General features: G+C 43.2%; 1 protein-coding gene across 2 annotated transcripts in view; it reads left to right on the top strand.

Moving 5' to 3' along the window:
• The window catches only part of LOC138261133 (uncharacterized), a 170,668-nt gene that overhangs the window by 124,387 nt on the left and 32,117 nt on the right, over positions 1-14,164 (top strand). For both annotated transcript variants that reach the window (XM_069209809.1, XM_069209808.1), the window contains 7 exons: positions 907-1,074; positions 3,881-4,086; positions 4,742-4,845; positions 5,563-5,681; positions 7,922-8,074; positions 9,617-9,825; positions 10,737-10,834. In XM_069209809.1, coding sequence (XP_069065910.1) covers positions 907-1,074; positions 3,881-4,086; positions 4,742-4,845; positions 5,563-5,681; positions 7,922-8,074; positions 9,617-9,825; positions 10,737-10,834 — 1,057 coding nt within the window. The remainder of the gene's footprint in view (positions 1-906; positions 1,075-3,880; positions 4,087-4,741; positions 4,846-5,562; positions 5,682-7,921; positions 8,075-9,616; positions 9,826-10,736; positions 10,835-14,164) is intronic.

The following is a 14,164-nucleotide window of genomic DNA, read 5'->3' as shown; positions in this document are numbered from 1 at the left end:
GCATAGGGTGCAACAGCAGACAGTGAAATGGGCAACAGGGCTGTCCATGGGGCCCCTGCACTGCCCATGCCAAGTGTATCAGGTCTTTTAAAAATTGCTCTCTCCTCTGTGTTTGCCCAGGAAAGTCCGACCCTGTGAAACATACATGCCTATTAAATTCCTGCACCAGGTGCAAAAACGCTTGCAAAACAGATGAATGTTTATGTAAGTCCACATTTACAGGCCAAATTATTAGATTGGGTACAAACAACCTGCAATAACCTAGCCCAATTGCACTATGCCCACTAAGGGATAAATAGAGGATCTAAATGTGATCCATTTTGGTGACGTGTTAATATAGGATCTTGACTAGGGGGTGGGAAAAACTAGTGCAATTAGCTTTCGCATAATTAAGCGAAATGTTTGGAAAATTATACAAAATTGTGCATGATTACTAGAAATGCAAATCCTTCATTTAGCTCTACATTGTTGTGTAAAATGCATCCTCCCATCATTTCTTGAGTTAAAGTGATGTGAGCATAAACTGCTCACATTGTGGCCATGCACATTATTACAGCAACAACATTTCTCAGATCCCCTGACACTAGTGCAATTCCTTTAGTGGCCAGATGTGTGAACACCACACAATTTGGGCATTTGTATTGTATCAGGCGCATTAACACATTTGTTTATCCAATCAGCATATGCACACATTTAATGTTTTTACACTTGAAAATATAGTTTTCTGATTTCGCCAGAATTGAATTTAAATGCAATTACATAGCGGGGGTCCTAATAATCTGCCATGACCCCAGTCCTCGTAGTCACACATTGAATGCTGCAACCATACCATGTGCCCTGCTTGCTTCACATTTATGGTATTTCTGTTTCACACAAGACTGTGTCCAATGCTTTTTGTCTTTGCAGCTGTCACACTTGAGTTCTCTGAATGCTGCACAGATCGCTGGTTTCTGCCTTTCCGGTAACAACATTAATGACTACAGTACCATGTCGGTGGTCATGAACTCTTTGAGAACCATGTCAATAGGTGGCCTTCAATCATTTGGCATAGCTATTCACAACATCGCCAGCCAGGTACTGTGTGATTTAGTTTGAAAGTATTATCTTAATTCATATGTTCTTTGTTTTGAATGTAAAGAGATAATCTCATCAACACTGTCATGAGTGGGTGAACTGGATAGTTCTCGCTGCCCTCTCTCACTGAACTACTCTCACTCTGCCTCTGTCTCTTCCATGCCTTCTATTTGACTCCATCCCTCTTCCTTACCCTCTCCATGCCTGCCTTTCACATGCCACTCCAGCTCACTCTTCCAACCTTTCTCCTTCCTTCTAATCTTCCTTTTAGAACTTTCCAAAAAAGAACTTTCCAAAAAAGAACTCCTCAGAGATGGTTGCTGTGTGTACATGTGCAAGCACAACTGTTATCTAGTAAAAAAAATTAAAAAAACAAGAACTGTCAAAGGCAATAATGTCATGTGTAGGACCTGTTGACTTTCCCCAGTACTTGTTCCAGGGATGTTGTCTATTTTCATAGTAAACACATCAAAGTGTGATGGCAAACAGTATAAGGCCAATTTTGGCCCCTACTAATTAGATTAGGAAAAAAAGTCCTGAAAAACCACCCACTTGCGGTCACCTGAATATATAACTCAATCCTAGAGTGCCAATTAGATTGGATGAGGAGGCCTCACCCACTAGTTGTAGCATGCTTCATCATTGTCAACATCATCCCACCCTGGTAAGATGGTACTAACATGTCAGACTCAACCTCATTCAGAGGTAGTTCTTGATAAAAACTAACTGGACAAGAAGGGATCCAGACAAACTAAAAATACCTTAAGGTAAATACCTTTAAAAGAGGGCACCTTAGGTAAAGCTAAAACCAAAAAGGGGGTGGCAAGTAGGTCCAATGTCCCACCCATCCATGTTAAGCCAACATGTTTTTGTCCACATGCATACTGATACTAGTCTGGGGCATTTGTTGGGGCCAAAGAGGATCCCTAGCTCTACTTATACTAAGTAAGTAAGTATGAAGTGCAGAGTTGTCAGAACGTTAATCCTACCTTGACAACTCTGGTAATCATTGTTCCCTAACACTAGCAAACTAGAGCTTAATGGTCAGGATGGAGGTGGTATCTTCTGTAGTCACACATTCACCAAGAGGTAAACCAGTGAAAAACATAATTTGCGTCTGTTACCCAGCCATTGGCTTGTTTTTAAAACCGAGGTATGTCTACACATACAGCCAAATAAATTAGTTTCACTGTTTGGCAAGGTGCTCTTCTGCAAGGATGTGAAACACACAACCAAATCAGAAATGGGCTAATAAATTCTGATAGATGAAGTGAGGTCTGTTACCACATTTGTCAGAATGCAAAGATGTTTGGTCATTACAACACCCCTCCCCTTTTCCCACTGGGCTGGCGGGCGACCGCCAGAAGGCCGCCCGCCAGCACAGCGGGAAACCCCTCCCTACGAGGAAGCCGGCTCCGAATGGAGCCGGCGGAGTGGGGAGGGTGCGACGGGTGCAGTTGCACCCGTCGCGAATTTCACTGTCTGCAATGCAGACAGTGAAATTCAAAGTGGGGCCCTCTTACGGGGGCCCCTGCAGTGCCCATGCCATTGGCATGGGCACTGCAGGTGCCCCCAGGGGCCCCACGACACCCCATACCGCCATCCTGTTCCTGGCGGGCGAACCGCCAGGAACAGGATGGCGGTATGGGGTGTCGGAATCCCCATGCTGCGCCGCCATGGAGGATTCCTGAGGGCAGCGGAAAACCGGCGGGAGACCGCCGGTTTTCCTGTTCTGACGCGGCCAAACCGCCGCAGTCAGAATGCCCTGCGGGGCACCGCCAGCCTGTTGGCGGTGCTCCCGCCGACCCTGCCCGGGGTCAGAATCACCCCCTAAGTGACACATTTTGCATGTTATTCTTCTGTTCCCCCAGGAAAGCTCAGAATAGAAGGTATAACTACATCCGGTAAGCAACTCACTCTGCCATATCGGGATTTAAGGATCTGCCCACTCATGATGGCGCCATAGCCTTCTGCATGGCAAATGCTCATCTTAACAGAATGTCCCGTATATTGTGCTTTCTTATGAGTACTAGGTACTACCTCTGACTTTGCTACAGTGTATTACTCTCACTTACCCTTGCCTTGGGAGGGTCATTAAGGCAGTCGCAGGGTTTTTGGGACCTGTTTACTTTCTATAGTTTCCTCTTCCTGGCCTTGCCGTCATCTGTCACTGGCAAATATGAGGGAACAGAGGATATAAGAGTAAGACAGGTCAACATTGTGATGTCAGGGGTCAAAGAGTATGTAAGGTCTCTTTAATTCCCCAAGCATTTTGGTGAATGCACATCGGTGAAGAAGTCTAGGAACCCTTAAACAGCTTCACAGGAGGTCCTATTTTAAAATGTCATGACCAACTAACATTGTGTCATCGTTCTATGGCATAATAGCAACCTGTAGCTACAAAACAGAGCCCTGTAGAAAATTGGCATGCACATGTCTTATGTACTTGGTTGGTTTGATAGGAATTTATTTGGATGTGACTGCGAGTTGACTCACCTGTTGCTGCCAAAGAAGCTAAAGCTAATGTTTGAAATCAATGATAGGCAAACGTCTGGGAGCAGAGAACAAGCAGGCAAATGTCCTTCTAAACTCTACAGTATTTAGAAAGATCCATTTAGACCACTGAAGCACATCAGAGAGGGAATGAGCTTCAACTGAACATCCTCAACCACCTCTCCACCTGAACTGGAATTTAAAGGGATGCTTTTTTGTACCAATCTCTGGAATGTGTAACTTTCCCATAAACCTGATTAGCTACCGGCCTTAGGTCTAAAATAATAATTTCAATATGTTTCTATTATTGCAGAAAGGAATAACTGTAACAAACACCCAGGTCAGAGATGCAATGCTGCACCTAATCATGGATGGCGTCCATGGGGCGTTTGCAGCTTTCACACCTAATGACTGGAGCCAGTTGTTCTCAGGCGGTTTGTCTCTCCTGAGTCCCAGCATAAATGCCACAGCCTTGCACCTGATCCCAGAAAACATTGATTGCACATCTTTGCAAAACATGTAAGTTATGGCCTAGCGCTTTCAGTTTCTTTCTGCATAGAGTTCAGGGACAGTTTTGGCTGCATGGAGTTGTCCAGACTTAGAACAGTTGTACACTAGCAAAAATGTATAATCTTTTCCTATGTAAGGCGCATTTACTAAGATGTAGGAGCTGGAAAAAAGCAACTATATGACTTATGTTTTTGTCAATAATTTACACACTGGATTTCATTGTAAGATAGGCTTCCTTGGGATCTGCTAGAGAAGTTGTTAGGAAGGCGTCACTTAGGGAGATTTATGGCAATGTGTGGATGCATTTCCCAGACATATCTGTGCTCCTGCGAGGTCCACTTACAAGTGGTGCAGAAGTTGGGGGAACGGGCGCCAGTTACTCCAGTTGTATCGGTGGGTGAAGGGAAAAATGATAAAATAGTTGGAAAAACTTGAAGTATGCGATGCATGACATAGAAAAGTGCAGGACTAGAAAATCAAGCATTTGAAATGTAATAGGAATTGGAGTGGTTTATTATTTTCTCCTCTGTGCTGCTGATTTGACTTGGTTAAGCTGTGCCAAGGACAGATTTTAATTCCATAGAATGACCAAATTCGCTTTTTTTCTTTTTTTTTTTACAATACCTTTCTCATTATTTCCCCTTTCTGGGTCATCGGACAACAGAATTGCAGCCTTGAGCCAAAGTTACAATCACATGACTGCAGCAAGCAAACAGGACGTGAACGATTTTGTCATATCCCACCTTGCATGGCAGAAGGAGAAAACAGGTGAGGTCTTCCAAGATGATGTTCATGCCAGAGGCACCCTTAGAGCTAAAAACCAAGCTTATTCCACGAGCCATAGCCATATACCATGGGATAGCATGGTACTTAAAATTCGATAATCTGGTAGTAAGCCAAAAAACAGGGTTCAATCCAGCATCATGTACACTAATACATTTCTGTTGGCAACATGTTGTTCAAATGTTCAAAACTTTGGCACTCTGTTAAGTTGCCAAGTTTATGAACTTCGCACAACTTCACCTGCAGATGATGTTTCCTGCACAAGATTTTTGTTTGTTTCACTTGGGCTCTGGTTACAGGCGGGAGTTTGTACACTGTACTAAATTAGAAGTATAAGTAAGGCATTTTTCCCTGGTGAATTTCAGCAGGTCTAGCGGAAAACATGAGGGAACACTCCAATACATCACCGATAGGTAGACTACACAGTTAATTCATAATTTCCTGTCCAGGTCAAGTTACACAGAGATCTGAAGTTTCCATCGCAGACAAGAGTCTGGTTCACCTTGTGGTGATGTGTTTCAGCTTTGCCTGTTACTGCTCACATTACTCTTGAAATGGTAAAATGTTGCTGGTGCCAGGAGTTTCAGTGCACTATGTTTACAGGCCTGCCCTGACTTGGGTTGGTTTTAGATGGGTAATTCTAAGATGTATTTTCAGAACACGTTAATATAACATATTTTTATTATCTTTTTATTCCTACAGGAAGCCCTTGCACTGCAAATAGTGATGGCAGTGCACAATGGATCAATATGAACTTTGGGCCTTTCAGTGACTACTGCTATTATAACGATTTCATCACGCTGAATCCTGTTTTCAACACTGTATGTACATTGTGTTTTTTTTTTAAATGTGATATTTTCGACTGATTGTAAGCATCACTGAATATTTAGAAGTAGATACACTGACTAATTTATAAGCACTTTGCACTCCCAGGTACACGTATCTAGTGACATTTGCACTGTCAAGTCTGACCATAATAAGAAAATGATAATGCATATTTGCATCTTATTCACTAAGGCAAAATTATACACATAGTTATGATTCAGCAGGTGCAAAGTTACACTTGAGAGTATTGCCAGAATTGTCCGATGTACTTAAATTCCTGGTACCATTCATAGATTTCTTTGAGAGATCAAAAAACTCAAAATCTACTCCAATGATGGAGTAACCCTTGAAGAGTCCACTTGCTGCTTTTACAGTATTGCAGTATGCAAATCTAATGTATTGACACATATAAATGGTTCTGCATCGGTGGACTTCAACAACATCATGTTTTGCATTTCATGTTAGGAATTCTTTGTGAGTTTGGGGATGAGGCTTGGCTGCTATTGCAGCCAACATCTCATGTAACATTTCTGGAAAGAATTACCACCTGGGAAAATTGGGTTTAGTGTTTCAACACCCTGAAAAATCCACTCATGATCAAGCAGAGTGGGGATCTATCTGGTAGTTGTGTACCCTTTACTAATAAACAAGGGCACATGTGCCAGAATACTGACAAAAGTGCATTCATAATGCATTGCATCCTGGGTTCAATATCAATGCATATATTGATTATTAACAGCCTCTTACAAAGGTAATGAACTTATCTTTCAGACCCTGACTTCTTCTGCAACTCAGAAAAGAAGAGAGTCTGACCATTTCTTGCTCTTAGACCAATGTTGGCATGTTGTGTCAAGAAGTATTGCATACAGTTACATCATATGCCTTCACTCCATGTAAACATGTTTTTGTTATCAGGGTCAAATCTGTCAGGCAAATACTATCAAGGTTACTAGTAACACTGGACTCGATAGGCCCGGTTCACAAAGTTAAGCCTAGATTCCACTCATAACTAGCCACTTATTGAGTGTAAAGCTACTTCCACATGTCACAAAAGGACGTTGTATGCCTGATACCAATATTGCAAAAAAAGCCCTAAAACAAAGCTATTGGGTACCTTGGCAATGGCTTGGCCAAATAAGCTCTCGTAGGGGCAGGAAAGCCCCTACATCGTAAGCACAAATAACTTCTACCACAAAAGCCAGAGTAAGGCATTTGTCAACCCTTGTATGTCAAAATATAATCTGCAGAACTATTTCCTGACATAAAACTTGTGACCTAAATATTGTTTTCAAAAATATTGTCTCATTGGTTGAAGAGTTTCTATTAACTTCCAAGACGAGATTTTGTTATGTATGACTGTTACTGATAAGCCACAAGTGTGAATCCTAGATTCTATGTCTAGTTGTTCACCTCAGTCATGTAGCAACACTGGGTAATAGAGTTTGTTTCCCAGTGCTGCTATGTCGTAAAGGAATCTCAGGGTGCTATTACAGGCTTCTCAAATCCTGTCAGTACATGCAGCTGGGAAGCAGCAACGACAGTTTTGGGAGAGGAGAGAAGATGGAATGAAATCACAGAGGGTTGTGGGGGGCTGGGGGACAAGAGGCCGTTTGGGACAGGAAGGAGAGGCCATGTTGTGAATGGCGCTTGCATTAATCCTCTGCATAGCAGCTGGAAGGAGTGACAGACAGTTTTGTGTACGCCACACACACCATAAAATTATAGATGGGTTTAAAGTGAATAGCAGGGGTGTTTTTTCAAACCATGACTCTTGATATCTGAGGGCTCTTGTGGTCTACTTGATGTCACTCAGAACCCTTTAGTGCAAGTACCCCTGTTACTCACAGTTACTCAGCCATAATTGTATGTGTAAATGGTATTCAAGACACCACATTAATAAATAGCAGGTGCTATTCTGACAACCATTTGCTCGTACCCAAGCTTTTTAAAAGACAAGTTTAAAGAGAGGAAATTGAAGGTGAACATCTGTGTTGATGGCCATACCCTTTCCCCAACCCTACCCTGTCCAATAAGTAAGTGGATAAACAGAATCATATTTCTTGAATGAATGTGGAATTCAGTGTGTACAATTCACTCTCACCATCCCCACATGTGTTTAATGAGCTACCAGGCCTAGCACACATATATGTTGCCTGTCTCTTTTAAAATGTGGACAGATTTAGCAATTGCTCAGAACATAAAGATATTTACCCTGTTTTTTGTTGTTGCTGTTTAGTTGTCAGCCGTGAATGAAATGACCCCACAACAGCTTGCCCAGTATCTGGCATCGGACTCGCAGAACCCCGCTGCAGCCAGCAAAGTCATCGAAGCTGTGGCCCCCACCAGCTTTGGCGCTTTCCTGGATGAATTCAATGCCCGTTTACATCAGGTAAGGAGCAGTTCCTGTGTTTCTCAGCGCAAATCAGAATACACCAGGGGGGCTTTATCCCCTTAACCTCATTGGTACCATTTTAATTGCAGCCAAAATTACTACCACCAAGGTTGGGTAAGATATCACACTCAAAAACAAGAGTTTTGTCTTGTGCTCATTTTTTACCTACGAGTTAAAAGAGTTTGTCACGTGATATACACTGCCAGCAATCTGATTTTTTGTGGTTTAAAGGTGAGGATTTGTACTCACCAGGGAGTGTTATTGTCTGTAACAACGAGGCTGCTACAGGTGGATCGTTCGTGGAAAATTGTCAAGGTATGTTGAATAGTTTAGAAGATGACTTCAGGGCTGGGTCAGGTACTAATAAATTGCTCCACTTTACACGTTCTGCACTAAGTGATCAGTGCTTAATTTTAGCCGGTGGTTGCCAGTGGGGCCCACTGGTGATCTCTTCTGAGACTGGAACTTATTTTTCATCATCTGTCTTTGAACTAAAAGAGAGAAAGAGGCAGCAAAGGGAGAACGAAGGAAAAAAGAATAAACTGAAAAGGTGAAAGCAGGGGTGAAAAAGAACCAATAAGAATGAGATGAGAGGTGAAGAAAAGGAGATTCTGGTGATTGAAGAAAGAGGCATGAGTTGAAATTAAAACTAGGCAAATGTTGGACCGCCAGCAAATTAAACACTGATAGTTGCCATTCAGGTGAATCTGGGATCCAGTTTATGTCTTGTCAACATATTATAAGTAGACTTTTTATGTTTTGGGGAGACATTTTCCACTATCCTTACTTCCACCACCCCTCCTCACACTCTCAAAACCCTCACACTATTGCCCTGTGTAGAATGAGTATTGGTCCTTCTCGGAAATACACAAAATCTAACAGTATTACCTATGCATTTTTTTAGATATCAAATCCCTATTTGGTTTAATATCTAAATCAGTATTTTACAAGTGCAGTTCTGGTGTTTGATTGTGATGTGCTCAAACACCTACTATTTTTCTTTAATGCCCAGAAACGCTCTATATAAAATAAACTTAATTTCCTATTGTCCTGCCCTAGGTTTACCATTGCACAAGCATATACCAAAGTTTACATACATCTCAGGGTGAGTTGACAGGCTGAGTACAAAGTTAGGGTATTTTTCACCCCTTATGTTGTTCCCTCTTCTTCAGTGAAGGACAGCCACCTCAGACCTATTATCATTGACAAAATGATGACTGCAGGCCCAGATTCATGTTTGTTTGTGCAACTATGATCAGGACCTGAATCAATTCCCACTGGCACGTACCTCTACCATGACCCCATAGCCCCCAGTCACGATCCTTGCTATAATCAAGCCTGAGCTGGGTAGATACGAATTCTGGGATCATCACAGCATTAGCTGCACCCACCAAGCCTCTGAGGCGGACTACCGCATAGGGGAGTCTGTGCAACTAGGATTTTCATTATTCAGAATGTCAAAGAGACTGATTCCTTCATATTTATTGTTGTTTTCTAATCTAAAAAGTTACATTGTTTTAATTGTTCTTTTAATTTCAGTCATCGGTGGCCAAGCTGACAAATGCAGATGTCAGGAGAATACTTTTAGAGGGCATCTTCTGCCGCATTGGTCCTCTGCTGCAGACGTTTACTGCTGGAGACTACACGGAGTGGTTCCAGAACAAGCTAAGCTACCTCATTATTAGTCTTAACGCGAAGGTCATGGGATCCCTTCCTACAGACCTCCAATGCAGCAGTCTTGGAGCCATGTAAGTACAAAGGCAATCCTTGGTCAGTTCATAGAGGTGGTGGCAAGCAAAAAGGGATCATCTTTGTGTAGGTAGTTTATTGGTTATAGGCAGTGTTTGATTTTTGCCGGTGAATGCAGGTGATGGGTACACAGAGTGTTATTAAGAGTAAGAGAGTGCAAAAGGATGGACCATATAGACAGAAAACAGTGGCAAAGGAACCTGCAAGAGTGAGATAAAGGGACTAGAAGTGTGGAGTGGTGGAATAAAGAGGCATGAGGTGGAACCAAGACTGGGCAGCCCTCAAATTCGAAAGTGCAGGTGATCCGGGTCATGAGTCGAGTGGAGATTTGCCTTTTACCAGTGCAAGTCAATTAAAACAGAGCGCAGGGCTGATAAGGAGTTAGATGGGTGTTTTGTAGTTACATAGATGTTTTTTCTTGTAGTTTTGGTTTCCATATTTAGTATGCATGTGTGTCTATGTGTGTAAGAACATGAATGTTTTGAATGATGTGTCCCCCAAAAAGAATGTTAAGGGCCCCTGAGTATTTCATACCTCATAGATTTTATTGAGCCTTGGGCTCAATGAATCCTAAGGGTTTGCGCAGGCCTAAAGTTTTGGGGGCACCCCTGTGCTCCAAGAGACTGCATTACCCCCTTGCACTAACTACAACAAAACAACCAGTGTGTATGGATTTGTGTTTGCGACAGCATAAATGAATATGAAATAAAACTAACCTCTGCCCAATTAGAGCCGTACCATGAAAAGATTATACATTTCAGTGGGTCTCTCCAACCCTCCCCGTACTGGCCTAGTAACTTTAAACACACCTGAGACATGAAAGAGTGTACAGTGATTGTATTCTCTAAGCAACAAAATGAGAGACTAGAGTAGTTCTAATCCCCTGTTTCTTTTTTATGGATTTCCGCAGAGTACACGTTCTCAGCCAAGCGCCTGTGATGTATGACCACCCAGAGGCCATTTGGGACTTCATTGTGGCAGTTCTTACCATGCAGAAGTCAAATACAGGTAAAAACTAGCACTGACAACGCCCATCTTTTTTGTCATTTCCATAGCAGAGAGATCAGGTGTAACCTGGTCTTCAGCAGTAGAAGCTACCCTAGTGTACTTGGACAGATACAGCATTGGCAGCAGCAGTGCAAGATTTACACAAAACATGCTTGGAAAATGTATCTGCTGCAAAGTAGGCTTCCCTTATACTGAACGAGCAAAGTATCTGCAGGAGCAGTGTAAACATTTTAAATACATGTGCACAGCAGCTACAGCAGTGGGAAGAGCAGTGCAGCAGCAATCTCTTCCCCTCTGCCACAAGTACTGGCCATGTTTAGAGTTGTAGGAAGATAAGAGTGCTCATCCAGGCAGAATCCCTTAATGAATTGCTGGCTCACTAGTGTGGATGTCAGGTCTCTGACCTCTAGCCCCCTTGTTTTCCAGTGCAGAATAGGCCATATAGACAGAAAACAGTGGCAAAGACTGGGTGAAGGTCACCCTGACAGACAATCATCATGTCAAGGTTGGGCAGCCCAGTGTTCAACATCGACAAAAGCTTGAGAGCCATGCAGCAAAGATTTGCCAGGCTGATGAGCTCAAAGCTCCCAATGCAGTGACATAACTTATCCAGGAAAGCCTGTGAGGATCCTGCACCTGAATATGAGGGAGAACGCCACTGACAGAGTCAGCCATAGTTGCTTTAGATATAAGCCCAGATGTGCCTAGGGCGACTGTCAATTAGTGAAGCCGCACACCATCATTTTCCTACTCATCACAGAGTGGTGTAGGATCAGCAAGTATAACTAACCTGACCTCCCCAGGGCTTAGTCCATGCCACCCTCCCATTGGCGGATGCATGAAATGGTTAGCCAAACAACACACATCCTAAATATACCTCTGAATAATACCCACCAACAATGCCTGTACTAGTCATAATCTTCAAACCACCTAATATTTTGCATCTAGTATTACATACATGTCCAGGGGTTGTATACATTCAGTATATTTAGTTTTTGCACACTGGAAAATGAGATCCTCCCTTTTCAATTCAGAACTCAGTTCAAAATTGCGTGCCCATTGAAGTTTTCACTCACCACCCTCATACACCATTTTATTTACCCCTTGAATCATTATCTTAGAAGTAGTCACAACAACCCTTTTAACCAGTACATTTATAAATAGAGGCAGCATTTTACCATGGAGCAGATGTGCACCGAAGGCAGGAAGGGTTCCAGCTAGACCCTGAGGTTGCAGGAAGGCAGTAGCTTAACAGAAGATGATACAATTTCTGATAACCGTGGTCTACTTTGAGGCTGTTGACCGGGATGTGTGATGAGATACTCCCCGGGTGGAGCAGCACGTGTCAAGCAGATTGACATTAAATCCAGCAATCTTTTAATGGTTTGAAGATCTTATGAGCACTGTGCTACGCCAGACAAGCACACAAGGAGGGAACAAATATTTTTCAGCACCATCAATGAGAGAAAAAGGAAGTGGGAATGAGATGGATGCCTCTAGCTTGGCACAGGTGCAAAAGGGATAATGGCATTGTTCACCCAAGCCTAAAAATGCTGTGAAAAATTGAGATTTCTGAAGCAGTATGATCCGGCATGTAGAGGATGTCTGCCTAGATGATGCAGCTCAGGTGGCTGGTGGGTTTTGTTGAGTGGGAGGTAAGATCAGAGTCTGCCTTTTGGGTTGAGTGTCCGACCTGTTGTCAATGGACAGAAGGGCAGAATGTTAGGCTTCATCATGGTGCCACCTGACATGTTCATGCCAGAAGCCATGAAAACATGCTTTCCTCAGCATCCTCACACCCAGGCACCCTGGAGGTAACCTAGCTAAGATGCCATACAGGTTCCCTTCTGTAAAGCATACTCACCCCCTAGGAGGTGAAATGTGGGTGTTACTATTAGAGCAGCACTTACAAGTCCCAAATTGAATGATTCCATTCAAAGACAAGCCGTTGAGAAAGAAAAGGCGTTCCTCCTGTTTCTGGATCTCAGTTTGGTGGCACATACCAAGTGAAAGGAGCTTCATGTGGTTAGACAGGACTGTTAGCTTTGGGTGTCTTTGTCTGTTTATGGTATTCAGTATGGAGTAGAGTGGAGAGGTTCCGGAAATTAAATGTTTTTGCCCACGTAGAGGTGGCACAATCATTCCTATTTATATTTAGGAATTCATCTGCATGAAGAGGTGTAGTGTGGCACAGTATTTGTTGTAAATGAGATATGAAGATAGGCATTGCAGCTTTATACTTCATATAGATACATAGGGCCATTTTGGGAGGTTAGAAGGATTTCTAGGTGATTGATATTGTAGAAAGTAAATTTAATTGTGGCACTCATTACTTCAGCTTTCCTGATTGCCTCAGCTTGTGCCCCATTTTTTGCATATATTTTTCCCTTTCCCTCATCCATTTCATATTTCTTCCTGTGGGAAATGGGCACCCTGTTGCAGAACCCCCAAACTTTTTGCCTGGTTTCTCGATGAAACTTGTAATGGAGTGCACTAGGACCCTGCTAACCAGATCCCCATTGCCTGTGTTCTTTCCCTAAAATTGCAAAAATATTGATACAGTTGACAACACCTTTAACTGCCACTATATGTTCCTAGTAAATGGTACTGTGGTACCCAGGCCAGTGGTACTAAGGGTAGGCCGCTGAGGGCAGCAGCACAGATTGGTCCACCCTCCGGGACCACACATCAAGATGTACCCACCACTGCCACTGCAGGCTAAGTGTCCTGGCACAATCCTATAACGTAAACTCGGCATGGCACACAGCATGGGTGCCCTGTCCACTATACACTGCATGCAATATAGGTAAGTCACCCCTCTGGCAGGCCCTCCAGCCCGAAGGCAGGGTGCACTGTACTGTATGTGTGGGCATAGGTGCATGAGCAATATGCCCCTACTGTGTCCTTGCCAAACCTGGGACATAGTAGGTGAACAGAACAGTCATTTTACATGCATGTGCTGGACACTGGTCAGTACGAGTTTCACAGTTACATGATGGCTACTCTCAACCACAGGTTGTTTGGTATCAAACAACTCAGTATGATAAATCCAAACTGGTACCAGTGTTGGATGTATTGCAAAATGTAACCAAGGGCCACCTTAGAGGTGAACCCTGCAGAGCTCACTAACCCTGGCACGGTTGCTGGGCAGTAACAACCAGCCTGCCACCGCCAGGCAAGATTCTGAAACCCTTGGTGTGAGAGCCCTTGTTCTCTTGGTCCAGGAACAAGCCCTTCCTGGGTGGAGGTGTTACACCTCCTTCCTCACAAATGTGCACTGCCCTGCTAGTGTGCTTCAAAGGGCTTACCACCTTTGAAACTCTACCCCCC

Source organism: Pleurodeles waltl, chromosome 10, assembly GCF_031143425.1.
Source record: "Pleurodeles waltl isolate 20211129_DDA chromosome 10, aPleWal1.hap1.20221129, whole genome shotgun sequence".
In the NCBI taxonomy this organism is placed as follows: Eukaryota; Metazoa; Chordata; class Amphibia; order Caudata; family Salamandridae; genus Pleurodeles; species Pleurodeles waltl.
Note: the sequence above shows the minus strand (reverse complement) of the source record. Positions and strands in the feature narration are given on the sequence as shown.